Source organism: Balaenoptera borealis (assembly GCF_965194805.1).
Source record: "Balaenoptera borealis genome assembly, chromosome: 15".
Classification (NCBI taxonomy): Eukaryota; Metazoa; Chordata; class Mammalia; order Artiodactyla; family Balaenopteridae; genus Balaenoptera; species Balaenoptera borealis.
In genome coordinates, this window is record NC_138871.1 from 13,465,482 (window position 1) to 13,487,565 (window position 22,084).

Here is a 22,084-nt window from a genome sequence, read left to right on the forward strand (position 1 = left end):
ACCTTATCTCCAAATAAGGTCACATTCAGAGATACTGGGGATTAGGACTTCAGCATATGTAAATTTGTTGGGGGGGTGGGGGGAGACTCATTTCAATCTATAACAGTTGCCAGCTCTAGTAGGTCTTCTTCCAATTATGTTGGAAGGAAAGACTCAGGAATCACTGACCTGCATGTGGATTGGTCATGATCTTTAGAGTTATTCACTTCTCAGTTTCTGGAATCCACCAAAATAGGCTTTATACTACAGCCTATCAAGTAGCTATCAACTGCATTGTTCCTCTCTCACCAAAAGCAGTTGCCTACCCTGATGAACTTAGAAAGGGTTGGGGAAATAGAAATATTTTTAATTACCATACAAATTTACCAAAACAATATTTTGATAAAATATTTTTATCTTATCAAAGGCTTTACACTTTGTTTTCACTACAACTTTGGAGCTAAAGGTTTCCCTCATGTGATTCACGGAAAATAAAAATACTGCCAACTAACCTCACTGGCAAAGGCTTCAATGTCAAACCAACTAGCAAATCAGGCTTCCGTTCTGTTGAAAAAAAGAAGTCTGATTCCTTTTGCAATTCTAATGAACATGTTAATGTGCCTCCCATAATAACTGTCTCGCTTCTGAATTCCAGCTCCCCAGTGGAGAGGCAGGTAGAGCGATGCGGCTCAGGAGTCCGCCCTGAGGAGCTCTGCCTCTAGTATTCTCCCGGATGCCCTGTTTTCCAGCATCTCGAGGACTCTACTCAGGAGAAATGCATTCTTTGGCAACTCCTAAGCAGATGGATACTAAATGAAAAATATTTGGGTGTTTCTCTTTGATTGCACCACAGTAAGGTACAGGAGGATGGGAAGTCTGCTGTTTTGTTTTAAAGCAGGAAAAGAACAATTATGAAATGCGGGGTGGGGAAGGAGAATCTGTGTGAAAACTAGACAAAGGCATTTGTTCTTGGGCAGATCTGTCTCAGGAAAAAGGATAAACAGGCTTTTGGGATCTGGAAAACAAACCCCTTAAAATTATGTGTATCCTCTGTTGGTGGGAATGTAAATTGGTGCAGCCACTATGGAAAACAGTATGGAGGTTCCTCAAAAAACTAAAAATAGAATTACCATATGATCCAGCAATCTCACTCCCGGGCATATAGCCAGACAAACTGTAATTCAAAAAGATACATGCACCCCTATATTCATAACAGCACTATTCACAATAGCCAAAACATGGAAACAACCTAAATGTCCATCGACAGATGAATCGATACAGAAGATGTGGTATAAATACATATATACAATGGAATACTACTCAGCCATAAAAAGGAATGAAATAATGCCATTTGCAGCAACATAGATGCAACTTGAGATTATCATACGAAGTGAAGTCAGAAAGAGAAAGACAAATACCATATGATATCACTTATATGTGGAATCTAAAATATGACACAAATGAACTTATCTATGAAACAGAAACAAACTCACAGACATAGAAAACAGACTTGTGATTGCCAAGGGGGAAGGCGTGTGGGGGAGGGATGGATTGGGAGTTTGGGATTAACAGATGCAAACTCTTACATATAGAATGGATAAACAACAAGATCCTGCTGTATAGCACATGGAACAATATTCAATATCCTGTGATAAACCATAATGGAAAAGAATATGAAAAAGAATGTATGTATATGTATATGTATAACTGAATCACTTTGCTGTACAGCAGAAATTAACACATTATAAATCAACTATACTTCAATGGAATAAATTTTTTAAAAGTTATGTGTATCCTTAAGGACAGTCTTCACGTCCCCCCAAAGGTATGAAGACCCTGATTGAGAACTACTGAACTGTGGTATATTCACCAGATAATACTACTATACAGCACTTATGTTAAATGAACTAAATTTACGTCTCAGCATAACTCAAACTCAAAGACATTCAATATGATAATATTTCTGTATATTGAAACATTCTCAAAAATTATATACAGCTAATACATATATATATATATATATATATATATGTATATATACAGTAAAAGTATTAAAACAGAGAGGGGCAAGTTGAAAGTAATAGGATGGAAAAAGATACCATTCAAACAGAAAACATAAGAGAGCTAGAGTGGCCATATGAATATCAAACTAGACTTCAAAACAAGGTATCAACAGAGATAAAGAGGGACAATTTGTAATGATAAAAGGGTCAATCTGATAAGAAAACAGAACAATCTTAAATGTGTATGTATCCAACAACAAAGCTTCAAAATATACAAGGCAAAAAGTGGACAGAGTTAAAGGGAGAAATAGACAAATCCAGGATCGTAGTTGGAAATGTAACATCCTTCTTTCACAACTGATAGACAAAAACCCAATTTTTGCTTCTGGGGAGGAGGCAAGTTATTTGAGGATGCTGCAATTGTATCTGTAACATTTATCTGAGCAAATATGACAAAATGCTAACACATTAGTTTTGAGGGGTGTTTTCCGAGGAGCATATGAGTGTTTTATATTATTTGCTCTATTTTTTCGGTGTCCAAATGCTTTCGTAACTTAAAAAAAAAAAAGTGAATGGAAGAAACATTTAAGTGAATGAACAATAAATGAGGTGCAGACATCAATGTCACCTCATCCAACATTACTCCAACTCCCTACCCTCCCCAGCCTACCCTCCCTCCCCCGCCTCCCTCCCTACCTGTGAGTCTTCCTCTGATAAGCATGTCCTTAAAGTGGACCAGGCACTGAACACAGGCTTACAATCTCTTCCTGCTATGGGCTGTATTCAAGCTGTCCCAAGCTTGAATGCCCTCCCAAAGCTCCTTTATAGCCCAAACCTGCAGCAGCCACCTCTCCATAAAGGCTTGCCACCTTCTCAAGCCCCATCCTGAAGTTCCTACACCACCTGAATTAATGCCAATGTCTTCTTCTCTCTCCTTAAATATGCGCCTTCCCTAAAGGTTCAATATCTTCTTCTGCTCCTCCCCTCCACTCTACCTCTCTTTGCAATCAGACCCACTCTCACAACTTAAATTATTACCCCCTTGCAGAGGCTGCCTCCCCAGCCCCGGCCCCTCTCTTGAATTCAAATCCTGGCTCTCCAATTGCATTCAGGATGCTTCTGTTTGAATGTTCTTGACATTAAAGATCTGTAGCAAGTTGACGCAACTTTACAGCAAACGTGTGTCTGCACCAAGAGAGGAGAATGACACAGCGTGAATACAAGTTGTCAGCCGATATGTGGGTTTTTCCCATCACAGATCAGCTTCTTACTCTCTTCACCCCGTCCAAACTGTGACTAAGCCTCCCCCAAGCATATTTTAAACATCATCTCAACTTCTTCTGGCCTCCTGGGATGCCTTCCTCTCTTTGCTTTTGAAGTCTTGTGGTTCATCTTGATATGTTCAGAGATGGACATAGTTTTACTTATCCTATTTGGCATTCTGGGAGCACTTTTGATCTGATCACTTGTGTCTTTAATTGTAGAAAATCATAAGCAATGATCTCTTCCATTTTTCCTTCTCCACACTCCCTTTATTCTCTTCTTTCTGAAATCCCATTAAACATTTCACAGTACTGATTCACATCTCAATAGCTTTTCAAACTGCTTCTGTCTTTATCTCCCTGCATTGCAGTCTCTGTGAATTCCTCAATGCTAGTTTCCATTTCACTAATTGTCCCTTCAACTATGTCTAATCTAGAGTGTATCCTAGTTTATATCTAAACAATATATAGATTTCATTTCCAGGATGCTCAGTATTTATCAGTATTTATTCAGTTGTTCTTGTTTAATTTCTGCATTTTCTACACCTTCTTGTTCTCTGTTTCAAACTCTTTTCAGATTGTTCTATAATTTGCATCTCTTCTGGAGTGAACTCCCATCCCAATTTTAGTTAAATATCTTTACATATATTTTGAATTTTGAGTGTCTACATAATCTCATCTTGAATGGGAACTTTAAAAATCTCTCTCTCTTTATACTGCATCCTCCTGGTTTTTTTCAGGGCCCACAGCCAGAACCAGGCCTTATTCTGATGGCTCTGGGCTCCTGTCCAGTAGTGACACTGCCACAGCTCCAGTCTCTGGCCTGCCCTCCCGACACTATAGGGGAGCAGCCCTATGTGAGCCACGACTATGGAGAAGCGCACAGCTTTCTCCAGACTTTCACCAAGAGAAATCCTGACCCAAGACACAGACTCAGGAACAGACCCCAACAAGCTGGCCCCAGATTTCAGCCCTGGTTCCACCCCTACATCCAGGATGATACTCACCTTGCTTTTGAATGCATCTATCTTCTCCCCGTCCTCCGTCTCCTTCTTTTACCTTCAACCATACCATTACTATGTATTAAAACATGGTATCAGCACCATCTTGATTAGAAGTCAAGTGCCTCATTCTAAGCAACCTCTCTCCTAATTCTTACCTTATCTACAAACCAGCCACTTTGTAAAGCCTTTCCTGAGCACTCTTACCTGAAATGAGCAATCTCTACCTCCTCTGATCTGCTCTATGCTGCATTTAGCTTTTACAAAACAAGGGTTTCTTGAAGACCAAGTGTGTGCCATGGCCTATTAGGCACCACAATATAAACATGAACAATACAAGGTCTCTTCCTCAAGACACCAAGGGTCTGGTCATCAAGCTGGATGAGCAAACAAACCATTGCTATGCAAAATAAGTGCTTCTGTCCAGGGACGCCCAAGGTCCAGGTGACACTGAGAAGCATATGGTCTATACTGCCTGGGAGCACAGGAAGGGGGCAAGGGGCTGAGCCCATGAGGAGGAGATGCTTGAACTGGGTCTTAAGGAAGAGGAGTTTACTAAGCAGAGAGCAGAGCTGAGAACAAGCCAGGCTAAAAGAATAGCATGGAGGCAATGGCGCTGAGGTGGAAAGGAGCAGGGCTCCTTTGAGAGACAGAGAGGCACCAAGCCTAGGAGGTGTGAAGGAGGCAAGCGGGAGGGGATGAAGATGGGCTGCAGAGCCGAGTGTGCAGGGCCTCAGACAACATCCGGGATCCCCCAGTGTTCTCCTAGGGACCATGGGAAGCCCTTGCAGGATGGAGCACAGGGTTGGCAGGACAAGATTTTCACTGAAAGGGACCAGAAGCACGGGAAGAGACCAGAGTAGAAGTGGGGTGGCCAGTTAGGAGACCACTGCAAAAGTCCAGACAAGAGACAACAGTAGCCTCGTTGAACGTGGGAGCCTGGGGTGTGGAAAAGTGGAAATGGCAGAAGTGAGGTAGAATTAACAGGTATTTGTGATTGAGATAAAGCAAGGCTCTGATAATTCTAGAGTTCAAAGGCCTTTCTAGGCCCAAACAAGCTAACTCTTTCCAAGGAGACGGTAACATCTCTTGGACCGGCAAGGGGAGACAGCAGGCAACTTCCAACACCATGATTCCAGGTTGGCCCTGAGTCAGCGTCTTAGGAGCTGATTAATTTCCTACCACTGCCCTGCGCAGTTATGTGTTCTGAATAGTCTTTAATTAATGTAAAAAAGTATTTGCATGGCTTAAGAACATACACCTTGAGGAAAAACAAAGACCTGTTTAAATTCAGCATAGAAACTGGTTACTCTCTTACCCTCTCTCTCTCTCTCTCTCTCTCTCTCTCTCTCTCTGGATATCTTTAAAAATAAGGAGTTTATTTGACAGAGTACTGCTGTTCCCCTTTCTTCATCCACCCCATGTGAGTGCCACACAGTGTGGGATGTGGAAGCTTACCTGGCAGGCCCCACCCAGCCCTCTGCACACCTGGCCCTGCAGCAAACAAGCATCCCCAGAACTTGCACAATTGCATCTGTTCTCCTGTCTTTTGCAGGGCGGATGTCACTGTGGTTTCATTGAGAATCTACCAGTTCTGTGAAAAATATCATTGGGGTCGCAAAGCCTCCTTGGTGGGTTTGACATGTTGCCCTGACATCCCCCCATCCTCTGTCATGCTCTGCACAAAAGGGGCTGCCACACACATGGCTGACACTTTTCTTAACTGCAAGGCTGGAAGACCTCCAAACCAGCTGCAGTTCACTTTCAGGAGACTGGGATAGGACGATTCTATTTTCAAGTCTTGTACCCCAGAATCTGGCCATCATCGTACTCAGGGACCTGGTTCCCAAGATCCAAATATCTGCAGGTTGACTCTGGCTCCCCTCCAATGCTTCCTCCACCAGCAAGGTATGCCTCTGTGGCTGGCCATCCTCTTCACCACCCTCCTGATTGCATCTTTTGGCCAGAAGGGCCATTGAACATTCCTGCAGTGGGAACAGAGACGAAGCAAAATGGGAAACTATCTAAAAAGAGGATTGCCTTGTCAGTGGCCTATCTGGACTTGGCTGTTTCCTTGTCACCCTCATTGATGTAAGTTAAGGCACAGCACTGTGTCTACACAGCCAGGAACACACACACACACATATATCGATATGCCAGGGGACCCACTGCTGTGTGCCACAGTCATATTTACAGTTACAAAGGGTTTTCCTTCCCCCACCTGCCTGTCTTCCATCTGAAAATGTTACATGTGCATGAGTGACTCCTCAATGATACAGATATATTGTATCTACTACAGCCTTACTAGTAATTGCAAAAATTGAGAAACTGCTTAAATGTCTATTAATAGGAAAACTAAGTTAGGGAACACCCATATAAAATGCGCCTCTTTAGAAATATGGAGTAGATCTACAGGTGCTGACACAGAAAGCTTTCTTCTGCTGTTAGACAAGAAAGGCAAGTTGCAAAAAATATGTGCATAGTACAACCATGTGTCAAAAATGGTGTGTAAGCAGCTGTTTATGCATAGATTATATCTGAGGAGCACACTTAACTGTTAACAGTGGTTTTCTCCGGAGAATGGATGATGGTGAGGAGAGCTGAGACAGGGAAATTTCCCCATACTCTTTTTTGTATTGTCTGAAGTTTTTCAAGAATACATAACTTTTGTAATTTAAAAGACACTGTAAAAAACATGTCTAAATATAAATGGTCCACGTTAGAGTAAGCACCTTTGATGCTTTGGGCGGAGGGCTGGGCGGAGGGGGTTGAAATCAAAGTAAAAAAAGAAGCCCACCCAACACTTAAGTTCAGACCGCACGAGGGGAGTACAGTTCTGCAAACACAGCTCAGCCCAAGCTGTGATGTGACATGCAACCTCGCGGGGGGGGGGGTGGCGGGGGGGGGCCGGGGTGTGTGTCTGGAAAATAGTTCTCGCCACTGCCGCGGGGCAGAACTCACGGGTGGGGCAGACACATGGAACAGATAATGCCAGGTGGCTTTGAATCAGGCAGCAGCAGCATGAAGGGCACCCACTATGGGATGCAAAGTGGGAAGACCCTGAAGAAATGAGAGAGGGCACCCACTATGGGGCAGAAGGTTTCCAGACAGCAGAAGACATAAAGGAAGTGGCCAAGTGTGTGTCAGGTTCAGACAGGGAGAACTGTCTCCACCCAAGCATTCACCCAGGCTGCACACTTGTCCCCACCAAGCACCCATAGCCAGAGGTACAGAGGGGTGAGGTCCAAGTCCCCTAGCACGGGAGCTGGGCCCGGGGCGGAAACAGAACAGCATTCCAGGCACAGGGAACAGCAAAGGCAAGAGGAGCCCACAGTTCAGATAATCTCAAGCCCTGTGGGAATGCAGCGGTAGGTGGATGGGAAAGACCAGGGCAGAGGCTTGGGAGCAGCCAGAACCCAAAGGCTCGGAGCCAAGCCAGGGCTGAGCTGCCACGCGGTCCTGCAAGTCATGGAAGGTTGCGGGAGTGACACCATCAGATGCCCTTTCGGAGAATAATGTTCACAGCAGGGTGGCTGGGGGACTGGCCAGAAGAGGGGCTGGTGTGGAGGCTGCTGAGTGGGCGCCGGAAGGAGTGAGGCTGTGTGGCCAGGTGCAGCTGCTGGGGAAAGCCTGAAGGGTGTGGTCAGCAGAGGTCACACAAGGCTTGAGCGGCTGCTGCCCCTTGGAGCTCCGGAGGAGTGGGCCAGTCACGAACTCCTCTTCAGCCCTCAGGGCCCATTTTACGGCCCCAAAGCCCCAAGGTGCCGGTGCTAGGGCCACTTTGAGTGAGGGCAAAGGAAGTGGACACTTCTCTCTCCTTCCTGCTCACTCACCCTCCCTTCTTGAAATCTCTCATCTCTATCCTCTGCCGCTGTCACACCCACAGGAGAGCCATTCCAAGGGCCACTTTCAAGCCCTTTTCCTTGTCCTCAAACCCGCGGTTCTCAACCATTCCCAGCTTCCCGTCAAGGCTGCCTCGACGGCCCCCATTCACGGACCCCAGCCCCCTCTCTGGGCTGGAAGGTGACAACCGCGAAAAGGAGGGCGACTCTCTCCTCCGCGGGACTTCACGTGACATCACATCCTCCGAACGCGAAATCGGCTCCGCGGCCGGCCGAAGGGCGCAACTTCCTCGGTCGGCGTCCCACTGGCTCCTGCGCTCCTCCGAGCTTCGAGCCGCGAGCGGAGCGGCGCCGCGGGGAGCGCGCCATGGCCTCGCCGGTGACCGCCCTGCTCCTGCCGCTGGCCCTGGTGCTCCGTGAGTTGGCGACCCCTGGGGAAGACGGGGCCGGGGCTGGCGGGGGGCGCGGGGCGCGGGGCTCCCGGCTCAGCCTCACTGCCTGTGCCCCGCAGATGCCGCCGCGGTCCTCGAGTCATTCTCGTTCCGGATGTCGCCGGTGCAGGTGCAGGCTCGCCTGGGCGAGAAGGTGAAGCTGCACTGCGAGGTGCTGCAGTCCAGCATGACGTCGGGCTGCTCCTGGCTCTACCAGAAGCCCGGGGCCCCCTCCAGACCCATCTTCCTAGTGTACCTCTCCAGCACGCGGTCCAAGCCGGCCGAGGGGCTGGACACCAATTACATCTCCGGCGCCAAGGCCGAGGGCGCCAACTTCCACCTCACTCTGCACCGCTTCCGCGAGGAGGACCAAGGCTACTATTTTTGCTCGTTCCTGAGCAACTCGGTTATGTACTTCAGCAATTTCGTGCCTGTCTTCTTGCCAGGTCCGGGCGCCCGGGGCGTGGCACCCCTCGGTGTGGGGTTTGGGGCTCAGTCTGAGTCCGTTTTTCACACGCCTCGAGCCTCTTAGCGCCCCTGGGGGCTACTTAGATACTGTTCCCATTTCACAGTTGAGGAAACTGAGGCTAGGGGCTAGAGTGCGACTGGATAGGAACTGAAGATGGCTTTTTAGGTCCGGTTGATCTGGGCTCGAGTTCCGGGCTTGTGTGATCCTGGGCAAGTTGTACTTAAATTCTCTGAGCCTCCCTTTGCTGGTCAGTAAAATGCGGGTATCACCGCCAAGCCCACGAGGCTTCTGGTGGGGCCCTGGAGAGAGGCCGGGCGGAGGGGAGCGGGCCCTGCATTCACGTCCGAGGCGCCGGGTGCGGTTCGCGGACCAGGAGGTCCCACCCCATCTCCCCTGCCCTGAGCGCAGAGCTCCGCGCGGGCGGCGGTCTACGGCTCTTCCAGCGGAAAATCGGGAGGAGGCGCCCACTTGGCAAAGGCGCGCGGAGCAGTGGGGAGGGTTCGCGTGCACAGCTCCAGCCCGGCCCCTAACCACTCTCTGTTGCTCCCGCAGCGAAGCCCACCACGACGCCGGCGACGCCACCATCCACGCGGGCGCCCACCAAAGCGTTGCAGACTGTGTCTCCGCGCCCAGAGGTGTGCCGGCCCTCGGCGGGCAGCGCAGGTGAGGCGGGCGCGGGGAGAGTCCTCGCCAGGGGCAGCCCTGATCCTGCAGGTAGAGCCGAGGGCAGCCCGAGTGGTGGGGAAGCCGAGAGACGGAGCCGGGAGAAGGAAGTGTCCCGGCTGGCGGGGTGGGGTGAGGGATCCCGGGCCCGCTCCTAAATGTCGGCGTCTTCTGTGTCGTCAGTAGACACAAGGGGGCTGGATTTCTCCTGCGATATCTACATCTGGGCGCCCCTGGCCGGGACCTGCGCCATCCTTCTCCTGTTATTGGTCATCACGGTCATCTGCCACCGTCGTAAGTCCTAGGGAATCGCGGCGGGGAGAGTCCGCCCGACTCCCGCCCTTTGCGCGGCTTCGCTCTAGGCAGCCCTTGCCGGGAGTCGGAGTTGGAATTCCTGGGACTCCGAGCTGCTCCGCAGGGCCAGGCGCAGCCTTTGTCTTTCCTGGAGAGAGAACGCGGGAAGACCCCTTCGCGCTGCTCTTTCCACTCTCCGGGAGGTTTTTAGGAAGACAGTGCCCCGGAGCGGCAGCAGCAGGGGTGGGGTGTTCCCTGGGCAAAGCCTGTAGCAAGCGCACAGGTCTGGGCTTATTACAAACGCCTGGGACAGGGGGCGGGGGGCGCGGCAGGGGGGGGGCTCTGTGCCCCTGGGACCTGTGCCCGGGAGGGCTGGGTCAGAACCACGACAGGCAATGGTTTATTCTTGGTCCCCCACCTTGCGAGCCCCCCGCCCCGTCTTGGATCCCACGCAGGTGATTGTACTAACCCACGTTCACCCACATCTGTATTTGCAATGTTTTTTATTTAACATCTGTATTGGAGTATAATTGCTTTACAATGGTGTGTTAGTTTCTGCTGTATAACAAAGTGAATTAGCTATACATATACATATATCCCCATATCTCCTCCCTCTTGCGTCTCCCTCCCACCCTCCCCATCCCACCCCTCTAGGTGGTCACAAAGCACCGAGCTGATCTCCCTGGGCTATGTGGCTGCTTCCCACTAGCTATCGATTTTACATTTGGTAGTGTGTATATGCAATGTTTTTTAAATTGATACAAAGAGGGATAGGAACGAAGCCCTCACCTGGACTCTCATGAGTTATAATCTTACTTACTGTATAGCACAGGGAACTATGTTCAGTATTTTGTAATAACCTATAATGGAAAAGAATCTGAAAAAATATATACATATTATTTGTATAACTGAATCACTTTGCCGTACAGCTGAAACTAACACCATATTGTAAACTGTCTACAATTTTTAAAAATTTTAATAATAACTATTAAAACCATAAAATATAAATATTATATCATGCTTTCTTTACAGCTTATTTCTTTATAATATAAATTAATCTTCACAGTGTCAATCATCATTATGCACTAATGTCATTTTACAAGTTTATTATGTCTTTTTTATAATGTCGATGTAGTTATTGTTTGCTTTAAATAAAATAGTCATAGCCACACTAGAAAAAAAAAAAGAGTTATAATCCTAAATAAATAGGAAAAGTGAAGGAGAAACCATATTTGGGAACTATTCGTCGTGATGGGGCAGTCACTTTATCCCTTCTTTTTCCTTATCCAGGGAGCCGAAGACGTGTCTGCAAATGTCCCAGGTGAGTCTCTTATAACCTCTGGGCCTGCTAACCCCAGGCAGCCCTGGACACAGGTCCTGGCTCCCCAAGCAGCAGATGGTGGGAACCTTTCCCAGAAAGAGGCCATGGCAGTGGAGTCCTGGGGACCAGGGAGTCAGCATAGTGCCTGAACAAAGAGAGGCAGAAGGCTGACATTGGGGAGAAAATGGAGGCCCAGGTTGGGCTTAGGGGGAGAGAAGTGTGACTTCAGGAAATGTCTGTCTTATTTGGCCTAGTATCAAAAAGCCCATCTGAAGAATTCCCCCAATTAATCCTAGCTCCTCTGAAGACCTGTGGTCTATTTATCTGGATGATTCCAGCTGGGTCTTGTAGTTTTCTTAAGAAAACTTATTTTTTCCTATTGGCTTGGTCTAGACTTTTTTTGAGAGACAGCCAGTTTTATCACCTGAACCAAATAAAGAATGGCCTCAGTTCCTAATTTCCCTGTGGCAATTCGGGGCCTTGATTTGCTGCCAAGGACTGGAGCAGGAAGAAAGGAGGACCAGGGGTAGGGGCAATTAGCTATCTGGCAGTTCGACTCCCTTATCCAGTTCCAGCCCATGATCTTTCTGAAGCGATTAGGAAAAAACAAAAACCAAAAACAGTGTCTGGAAGAGAGGCCTCAGTCTCCTCTCTTCTTCGAGCTTCGGCCAGACAGCCCTGTGCTAACATCCTGCAAGCGCCCACTCTAGCCCAGCTCTGTGGTGGGAGTTATACCCAGGGTCTTCCTTACCCTCACAGCAACCCCATGGGGGAAACACCGCGGTGCCATCTCACAGATCACTGGCTCAGAGATCAGGAAACCTACCCAAGGTGGCAGAGATATGCTTACACTCCAATTATCAATAATATTGAATAATAACAACCATTTGATGAAAGCCTAAAGTGTACCAGTGCCATATATATATATATATATGTATATATATATATAAAAAGTTTCAAGTTTCATAACAACCTTTAAAATAGTTACTGTGACCACCATTTTACAGACGAGGAGACTGAGGCTTAGGACATTTAGTGACTTGTCCAAGGCCATACTGCTAGCAAGTAGCAGAGCTGCAACTGCTATTCAAAGCCCAGGCTCCTCTCTGTGGCTGGGGGCCGGGGCAGAGGGCGTTAACAATAACCAACTATATTCACCAGTTCCTTTTGGTAGGTGAAAATGTTTCAGGTTTTATACCTGGGGTTCACATTTCACACTCCTTGATATTTCTCTTCAGGAACCCAAGTTCACTGTCTTATACATCATTATTTTTAACAGTGGAAATGTAATGAATTTCCAATGCATATACTAGAGGTGATATACCAAGGGGATAAAGACTCTTTAAAAGCAGAGAAGGATTTTTAGCAATTTCAATATTCAGGGTACAGTTGGGAGCTTTTGGAGGAGAATCGTCCCTTATCTCTATCTTTTCTGAAAATTCTCATTTTGAAATGAGCAACTGAGAATAAAACTCTGCCCTGAAATACAAAGCTATGCAGATTAAAAATATGAGGAACTCACACATGAGTTAATAAACTCAGTGATGACCAAGGGCAGCTCAGCTTCAACACAGAGGTTTTGGAGGATGGTGTGTGTAGACATGACACTCACGATGAATCAGCCCATTTAGACGGTGCCAGCCCAGTACTGAATTAACACATTTTTAGTGCAGCATCAAATTTGGGTTGTCAAAGGGACTTTCAGGTAAAGTAGCTCTGCATGGTTGACGGTGGTGGTTCTTTCACATCCTCCCCTGTCACTGTGATCCTCCTGAGGGCTGAGAATCAAGTCAGATGATGGCTTGGTTATCAGCCTGCTTCTCTCACCTCCATGGGGACCTTGACAAAGTCTCTAAGAAGCTAGGCTAACTGGCTTCAGATCCTGGCTCCACCACCTCCTAGTTATGTGACCTTGGGCACGTTCTCTAACTTCTCATCCCCAGTGGCTACCCCTCAGGTTGCCATGAGGATTAAACAAGATGGCACAAGGAAAGCTCTTGGCAGGGTTGCTGAGGTCATTCACCCAGTGCCGTGCTGGTGCCGCAGGGACAAGTCCTCAGACCCCCATGAAGGCTGGGAGGTTGGTGAGGGGTGGGTAGACACGGGTGAATGCTGCATCGCATTGCAGGGGCTCTTGCTGCAGTGATGGTCACCTGCCTCTCTTCCAGGCCTGTGGTCAGACAGGGAGGCAAGCCCAGCCCTTCAGAGAGATGCACCTAGCATGGCGATGGGCCCCGCGTGACAGCCACTACAAGACTTCAAACTGAGAACTCTCCTGACGGGGAGAGCAAGAGTCCTTCCCTTTCGGTTTCTCCAGCCTTCCTTCCTTCCACATGTATTCATTCTCATTATTATTGTTTTCCTGGGGGTGGGGTGGGAAGGGTTAACTTTTTCTTTACGTGTTTACTTTAATTGACACAAAACGAGACTCTACCATGTCTACGGTACACCGCAAGGGTTATAATACCGTTGCGCTCCCATATTGGGGTAAAGGGGAGGTAGGCCAGAGCTATACCGCAAGCTGTGTTCTCAGAACCAGGCTGTGAGGGTTGGCGGGGGCCTCGGCACCCACTCAGCCCCAACCTCTTCCCCAGCCATTTACAAAGGAGGAGGCTGAAGCCCAGAGATGGGGGACAGCTGGACCAGAGTCCCAGCAGGGCTCAGGGCTCAACCTCCACACGGTTCAGATCTCTCTTCTGGAGGCCTCTGTCTCAGCATGGGGAGCTGTGTCTCAAGCCTCAAGAGAACGAGTGATTTTTTGAGCACCTGTGATAGACCCATTACTGCGCCCAGAGCCCCAAGGAGGTAATGAAATAAGACAAGAGGACTTGACAGAGTTCTATGATGTAGCTGAACAGGATCAGACTTTTTAATAATCAAGCGTGAAACAATACAGGTAACAGGAATTCCTCAACTAAAGTGGAAGGGGTGAACTGAATCCTGGAAAATGAAGAACTAGACCTCTGAAGAAAACCTCTGTGAAATCCTGAAGTGGAGGCAGGATGGTTCTCCCAACCCTTGCGTTGCAGAGGGACCCATGAAAGAGGAGAGGCTGCCCTTTGCAAACAAGATTTGAGCATCAGGAAAGCTGAAGGGAAGTCAGCTCTCTCTGAACTTGAGATTTTGCATTTGAACATGCTCCTGGGATCGTCGGTGAGTTTTTACAGTTTGTAAAGGCAGAACTGTGACAGCAGCTGGTACAGGCCCTGGCCTCCCCCAGACCAGCAGATGTGGGAACGTAGCAGACAGACTCTGGTGAGGAAGCTAAGAGCCCAAACTGCAGCCCTACACACGCATTTCCTCTCTTACCGTGTTGTAGAAGAAATGCATGCTCATTGGAAGAAAAAACTTAAAAGATAAGGTAATAAGAATCACCCATAATTCTTTACCTCAGGAATAATCCATTGTTAATATTACGGTGTACATTCTTCCTGATTATTTTCTATGCATATATATAAAATATATACTTTTAAAAAATGGGATTGCACTATGCTTTTATAAGTGGCTTTAATAAACAAACATTTATGGCAAACTCTTTTTTTATTACTTGGTTGCATCGGGTCTTAGTTGCGGCACATGAGATCTTCGCTGCGGCATGCAGGATCTTTCGTTGCGGCGTGCGGGCTTCTCTCTAGTTGCAGCACGAGGGCTCTAGAGCGTGCGGGCTCAGTAGTTGTGGTGCACAGGCTTAGCTGCCCCATGGCATGCGGAATGTTAGTTCCCCGACCAGGGATTGAACCCACATCCCCCGCATTGGAAGGCGGATTCTTAAGCACTGGACCACCAGGGAAGTCCTATGGCATACTTCATAATAGCAAAATCTCATTCCGTTTTTGGTTGTGCCATCATTTAACTGACTTGACATTTAATTGTTTTCAGTTTTCCACTACTATAATAACAAACACTACTAAAATGTTGCACACATCTTTAGGAGGAATACCTAAAATTATTGGGTCACTGCCCACTTTCACCTTGGATCCCCCCCATTTTCACATCAATTGAAATGGATTCATCTCTTCTTGTATCATCTTCCTTCCTTTTGTTCTTTCTTGGCAACAGATGAGCTGATACTCCTCTCATAATAAATCACAAAATCTTCATGTCTGTTGTTCAGGTAAAATATACATACTGAAAAGTGCACAAGTCGTAAGCATACAGCTCCGAGTCGCTATTAAATGAACACTCGCATACCCAGCACCAGGGCAGAAATAGAGCTTTCCCTGCCTCCCAGAAACTGCCTTCCACAGCCTTAATTTTTAAAAACAGTCTACTTTTAGAGAACAAAATTCTAGAGGAAAAAGTATCCCGAGTGTGGGAAAGCAGAAATGAAAGCTGAGAAAGTTCCTTTGAGACAAAATCTGGTTCTTGACCCCTCCTCACGAACATATCAAGCTAACCAGACCAGGGTTGGGGGGAGACACCCCAGGGACTGAGGCCCAGCTTGGAGCGGGTGCCAGGCTCTGGGGCTGTCTCTGGGTTCCCTGAAAGAGGTGAGGAGAGAAGCATCCCACAAAGGGCACTCCTCTCCTCACGGGAGAAACTTGTAAGGATGGCTGTCCTCATGGGACTAAGTGGAGAGGATGGCCGTGGAGCACCAATGTCAGAGAATCTGAGCCAGGGCGAAGGGACAGGAAAAGAGCATTTGCTCTCCAACCTGCAGCTCAGGTGTAAGCAGCCGGGGAGCTATGCTAGGGAGGCCCCAGAGAGGGTTAAATATAATACTTACTGATCTTTTTCATACCCCCTACAAAAGGGTTTCACTTACCACAAATAATATGGTAAACAACAACTTGGAGATTAAAAACATCAACATAGGAAAAAGCATTCATTAGAGTTGGCCCTTGAGACCAGGAAGAAAATAGAATGCCAGTCTGCAGACCACGAGGCCTAAAGCATGCTAGCAGGGGGCTGCGAATCTAGGCTCAGGGCTCTCCGGAGACCACAGACATCCAGCCTGCCTGTTCTACACGTGCGGGAGGAACACCCACAGTTCAAAGCCGAAGGCCTCAGGTCCAACAGTCGTATCTTACTTGCCAATCTCTAGCCTGAAGCTCTGGTTTTACAAATTCTCCCATGTGAAAGATGCCCACAACACGTTTTTGGACCCTGAAAAACAGGAACTAGAGAAATGACTTCTGTACTAGGCAGTACACTTGCTTATCAGCTGGCCAGAATCCAGCCTCAGTGTGGTTCATTAAACAAACATGCATTCTCTTAACAAAATGTATCCTATTTGTGGAAGAAAAAAACAGAGAAATTGGTGGTTTCTTTCTCCAGCTTTTAAACTGTTTTTAAGAGAGCCCACCATATGCTTGGAAATCCCCCATGACTCTTCAACAAGTGGGTCAGGGAGAAGGTTCTCTTTTTTTTTTTTTTTTTTTTTCTTTAACCAGCAAGAAGCTGCCCCCTCCCTTCTGCCCTGGGCCTGTATACAAATCCTTCCTGCACATGATTTTACAACAGGTAGGGACAGGCACCCCTTAACCTGCTCTGAAAGGCAGGTTTGAGCAGTGCCTCTCCACCAAAGGGAGCTGCAGGAGGCCACGATAACCTTAAATTAGGTTACATGCAGAGGCTCTGAAAGCAGCTCCCTGGCTCTGCTACTTATTAACTGTGTGTTCTCCAGCAAATGACAACGTCTCAATACCTCAGTTTCCCCACTTGTAAAATGAGGGTAACAATAGTCCCCACCTCAAAAGGTTCTTGGCAAGAATACACACGCTTATATGTATTTTCCAAGTGCCTAGAACAGCTCCTGGAACATAGTAACAAACGTATACTGAAAAAATGAACTTGTACCGAATTTCTCAAAACTACTGTTGTACCAATTACACTCTGAATGCAGCCACTCGTGTCTGATTCTTCCAAATTCTATCGTGAAAAGGGGTACACAGTAGTCATTCCTGATGGATCCACGCGCTAGTATACCCAGGGATCTCCACCCCTGTGTGCGGAAGACAGCCCTTCATACACATCTCACAAGAGCTCAGTCCCAGACGGACGTGGCCTCTGCACGGTGTGATGTGAAGCTCCCTTCAGCCTGGCATCCTGAGTGCCACCACCCTCCCTGTGCTGGTGGGGGCTGTGCCTGTCCACTGCACAGGAGAGTCTTACCATCCTTAGAACAGTTGGCTGAGGCCAGCAGAGTGGGAAAAGGATGTGCCCGACCATTGGTCATCTCAGCACCTACCGAAGGCCCCATCCCTGCAGGCCTATCTCACCTTTGCATGCCAGTTACAAATTCCCCTTGTCTGCTCTCTCTGAGCTGGCTGTGACCCGCATATGTCATCAGTCTTATGTTTCATTGACTTAACGAAATAATAGCTACCAGTTACTCAGCACTCACCACGGGCCAGGTATCTCATTTAGGCCTCATCAAAACCATGAGGTAGGAACTATTATTCTACTTTACAGATGAGTAAACTAAGGCATAGATAGGAAGTTTCTATCACTTGCCCAAGATTCTACAACTAGAATCTGGTGGGATTGGGATTTGAACTCAGGTCTAATCCCATAGCCCAAACTCTTAACTGCTTTGCTATATTGAATATTTTACAGTCTGTTTTTAATTTTAAAATTAGGCAAATACAGGCAAACCTCAGAAATATTGTGGGTTCGGTTCTAGACCACTGCAATAAAGCAAGTATCACAATAAAGCAAATCACTCGAATTTTCTGGTTTCCCAGTGCATATAAAAGTTATGTTTATACTATACTGTAGTCTATTAAGTGTACAATAGCTTTATGTCTAAAAAAATGCACATACCTTAATTGTAAAAACTTTATGGCTAAAAAGTATTAACCATCATCTGAGCCTTCAGCAAGTCGTAGCAGTAACATCAAAGATTACTGATCACAGATCACCATAACACATAAAATAGTGAAAAAGTTTGAAATATTGCTAGCGTTACCAAAATGTGACAGAGACATGAAGTAAGCAAATGTTGTTGGCAAAATAGCACCAATAGATTTGCTCAACGCAGAGTTGTCACAAACCTTCAATTTGTAAAAAACACGATCTCTGTGAAGCACAAGAAATTGAAGTGCAATAAAACAAGGTCTGCCTGTAGAGCACTTAAAAATTCTCTAAAAGTCTAAAAGCATCTCAAAACCAAATGTACTCTTTTTACCTATGCAGCCCAAGGTAGAGAACAAAGGTCACCACCTGCTCTGAAATTCAACAAATGGGAAGAATGTTCTAGAACAAGCGTAGAACAGGGGTTCTGTTGGAAGTTAGGGCGAGGTTGCTGCTTCTGAATACCACCAGGGGCCAAGAAATGCAGCTCGAGGAGACATACTGTCAGTGAAAAGCGCTGACAGATAACTCCTCATTTGTCCAGTAGCTCAGGGCAGGTGAAAGCATTGACTACTGGTGCTGATGACTTAATTCCATTCTGTGAATCAAATTTCACCTGTTTCCTGGCTGAAATACATGGTTAAGTGTGGCAGAGACTGCAGGTTGCTTTCCTAACAACCATTCTCCCCTTCTTCCTTCCGAACAGAACTTTCATTTTATTATAGGCGGCGATGTGCCAGGCTCAAAGACTACATTTCCCAGACTTCCTTGCAGCCAAACGTGGCTCGTAAGTCACTCGGTAGAGTTTCCGGGGAAGACTTCAAAGGGGCTAACTCAGCTGGAAGCTTGTTCTCTCCCCACTCCTTTCCTCCTCCTTCCTGCCTGGAACACAGATATGATCAGAGGTGAAACTGAGGCCACACGTCAAGGCTGTGGAGCAGAATGACAGGAGCCTGGGTCCCCAGGCTTAACATATGAAGTTAACAGCATGAAGCCACCACACATACCCCAGACTGCCTGCAGCACACATGGTGCTAACTGATACACACTAGCCCAGACACGGGCCCTCAGCCCAAATTTCCAGAACCACCTCTCAAAGCTTTCACAACAATGTAATAATTTCCTGTGAAATTCCTCTGTAGGGCTGATTAGCTCACTAATCTAAAATAACTAAAAGCAACAGTCTTGTGTTAAGAATGAAAGGAAACCTAAAATGCATTTCTAACCTGATCAAAAGGGGAAAGCTCCCGAAACAGTCTTGAACGCTAACAAATAACGTGTTTCCTTTTAAGGCACATCTTTGCTTCAGAGGGGAAAGGACACCAAAGCCGTTCATTTGAAGGGCAGCACTTGCTCTGTGGCTGAATGCAGTCTTCAAACGGAGTAAAAAGACCAGTCCCAACGGGAGATTGGCATATCATTACACAACCCCCATAGTGTAGGGGACCAGTATAAGTAAGCAGAGTGTGGAGAAGTTAGAAACTCACCTAGAAACTGGAGACAATAGAAAGAAATGGGAATATCTTCTAGAACACCAGAGCAAGGAGCCCCATCGCTTTGAGAGACAAGAACGCTTCAATGCCTTTATATATTACAAAAGATTTTGGAGCACTGTGTGTGACAAAAGCATCACCTTGCTGCATTTTCATTACACTTCTCTCAGATTACCCTCACTGAGAGTAGAGACCAAGTCTGTCTTGTTCACCACTCTCCTCCCGGAACCTAGAGTGCTTAAGAAAAACTCACTCTCAGCTTCATTACCTACTGTACTGGCCTCCCAGGGTCTAACCTCCTCCTCTCCCCAACCACCTTTCAGACCACTGTGGCCAGAGTGGACCTTAAAGACACACAAATCAGGAAATTTCCTGGCGGTCCAGTGGTTAGGACTTCACGCTTTCACTGCCGAGGACGCGGGTTCGATCCCTGGTTGGGGAACTAAGATTCCCGCAAGCTGCGGGGTGCAGCCAAAAAAAAAAAAAAGACCACACACACAAATCATTACATCTCTCCTTTCTCTTCTCTCCCATCATCATCCAGTAGTTAGGTCACTGGTGGGAATTAACCTCACTACAGGGTCTTCGTACTTTTCTACTTTTCTGCACTTACCAGCCATCCATAAGCTCCTGGAGGCCCAGGAACTTGTTTCCTCCCAGTGCCTGGCGCTTAAAAAAAAAATTCCGTGTTGACTGACTGAAGGTGTCATTCCATGATATGTTAAGTACTTTCTGCATTTAACAGGCACACAACTGCTTAAGTTACTAACTAATGGATTCTATTGCCCAAGCCAGTATTTAGCTTGAAGCACTTTGCACTTTTCTAAGCTGGAAGGAAGCATAGCTAAGGAGATACAAAATTCCCTGACACACATGAGCCCTTGCTTAGGCAGTGCTTCTAATGTTCAGGAATGTTACATTTGCTAGCATGGAAGACTCATGGGCGCATAACACCCCGCTGCAAGGAAAAGGTTTTTTGGAAAAAGAAAAAAATACTTTCTATCATACACATTGACAGGAGATTTCAACGAAGCTTTGTGAATGGATCATTACACTGTCGTCCCTTAATGCGAGGCTGGCTGGCTTGCCTAACCACCCATCCAACCATCCAACCATCCAACCATCCATCCATGCATGCATCCATTCGTGCCGGGCCTCGCGGCTTCTTGGCCCTCAGCATTGAAAGCGCAGAATCCTAACCACTGGACCGCCAGGGAATTCCCAATGCAAGGCTTTTTTAAACAGTGGATCCCGACCCATTAGAGAGTCATGAAATCAATTGTCTTGATGAGCATTAACCAAATAATAAAAAATATCAGAGGGCTTCCCTGGTGGCGCAGTGGTTAAGAATCCTCCTGCCAATGCAGGGGACACGGGTTCGAGCCCTGGTCCGGGAAGATCCCACATGCCGTGGAGCAACTAAGCCCGCGAGCCACAACTACTGAGCCTGCGCTCTAGAGCCCTCGAGCTACGAATACTGAAGCCTGTGCTCTGCAGCAAGAGAAGCTACCGCAATGAGTAGCCCCCGCGCGCAGCAATGAAGACCCAACGCAGCCTAAAATAAATTAAAAAAAAAAAAATCAGAGCGCACCACACATAAGCATTAAATATATAGTTCTGTAAAACTTGTTTCAGAGTTGTAAACTTTTATGTGTATACAGGGTTATATTAATTTCTTACTGAGTGCCAGAAAAAAAGTTAGGAAAGAGTGTCCTCTGGGAAGTGACGTTTGTGTTTGCTGGGATATTGTTTATCATCAAGCTTCTCTACTGGCAGTTGAGGGTGAGAAGCATCAAGCTGTTCATCTGAAGGTGCATTTTCAGTCTTTATTCTGCCATGACAAAAATCTATTATTTTACATCTTTGGTGCTCAACCTTCCCCATTTGGAGAGGGGTGGAAAATGCATTTTGCCATGCTGTGAATACAACAAACACTCCCTCAATTACCTGGATGCCTAAAGAAATACACTGATTTCTAAAATAACCATACTAAAACAGAGTTCAAAGCACACTCAATTTAACTTTTCTTGATGACTCTGGACTTAGTCATCAGGGTAAATTTTGTTCAGTACATGTGATCCTTACCTGCCACATTTAAGAGGAAGGATACTTCACAAAATAAGGGAGCATCCAAGAAGCTCCTTGTGAGGGAAGCCAGTTTTCTCACAAGCATGCAGATGTGGATTCATCAGGTCTGGGCTGAGGCCTGGGATTCTGCATTTCTCACAAGCTCTCAGGTGATGCCAATGCTGCTAGAGACCGACCACACTTTGAGTCTGGAGAGCCCCAAATGCAGGGATAGGTAGCGATGCCAGGCCGCATCTATACCCCCTGGACCACTAGCTCCAAATGCGACTGGGTAGAACCCACCCTGATTCCCCTAGGTAGAAACATTCTAAAACTTCAGATGAGAATGAGTCTTTCTTAGAAAATATACAGAAGCAGCACAAATAGATCCTTGGTCTCTACCACCTTAGTGTGTCACGGTGTATGACAATTCGCCCTCTGTTCCTCCTTGGCAAAGCTGGGTG

The 22,084-nt window shown here is 46.8% G+C and overlaps 1 protein-coding gene across 1 annotated transcript; it reads left to right on the plus strand.

Annotated features, from left to right (window-relative positions):
* Positions 1-8,322: 8,322 nt before the first annotated feature.
* On the plus strand, positions 8,323-19,006 carry CD8A (CD8 subunit alpha). Its single transcript, XM_082357898.1, has 6 exons — positions 8,323-8,503; positions 8,599-8,964; positions 9,540-9,650; positions 9,834-9,944; positions 11,235-11,265; positions 13,434-19,006. The coding sequence occupies exons 1-6, from the start codon at positions 8,455-8,457 to the stop codon at positions 13,483-13,485; spliced, it is 720 nt and encodes a 239-aa protein (XP_082214024.1). The 5' UTR covers positions 8,323-8,454; the 3' UTR covers positions 13,486-19,006.
* Positions 19,007-22,084: the final 3,078 nt, after the last annotated feature.

What these genes read in the sequence shown, in the direction of transcription:
- CD8A (XM_082357898.1), top strand. Translation starts at nt 8,455, where the DNA reads ATGGCCTCGCCGGTGACCGCCCTGCTCCTGCCGCTGGCCCTGGTGCTC. An exon ending in GCCGCTGGCCCTGGTGCTCC is followed by an intron (nt 8,504 to 8,598) that starts GTGAGTTGGCGA and finishes TGTGCCCCGCAG; the next exon opens with ATGCCGCCGCGGTCCTCGAG. An exon ending in CGTGTCTGCAAATGTCCCAG is followed by an intron (nt 11,266 to 13,433) that starts GTGAGTCTCTTA and finishes CCTCTCTTCCAG; the next exon opens with GCCTGTGGTCAGACAGGGAG.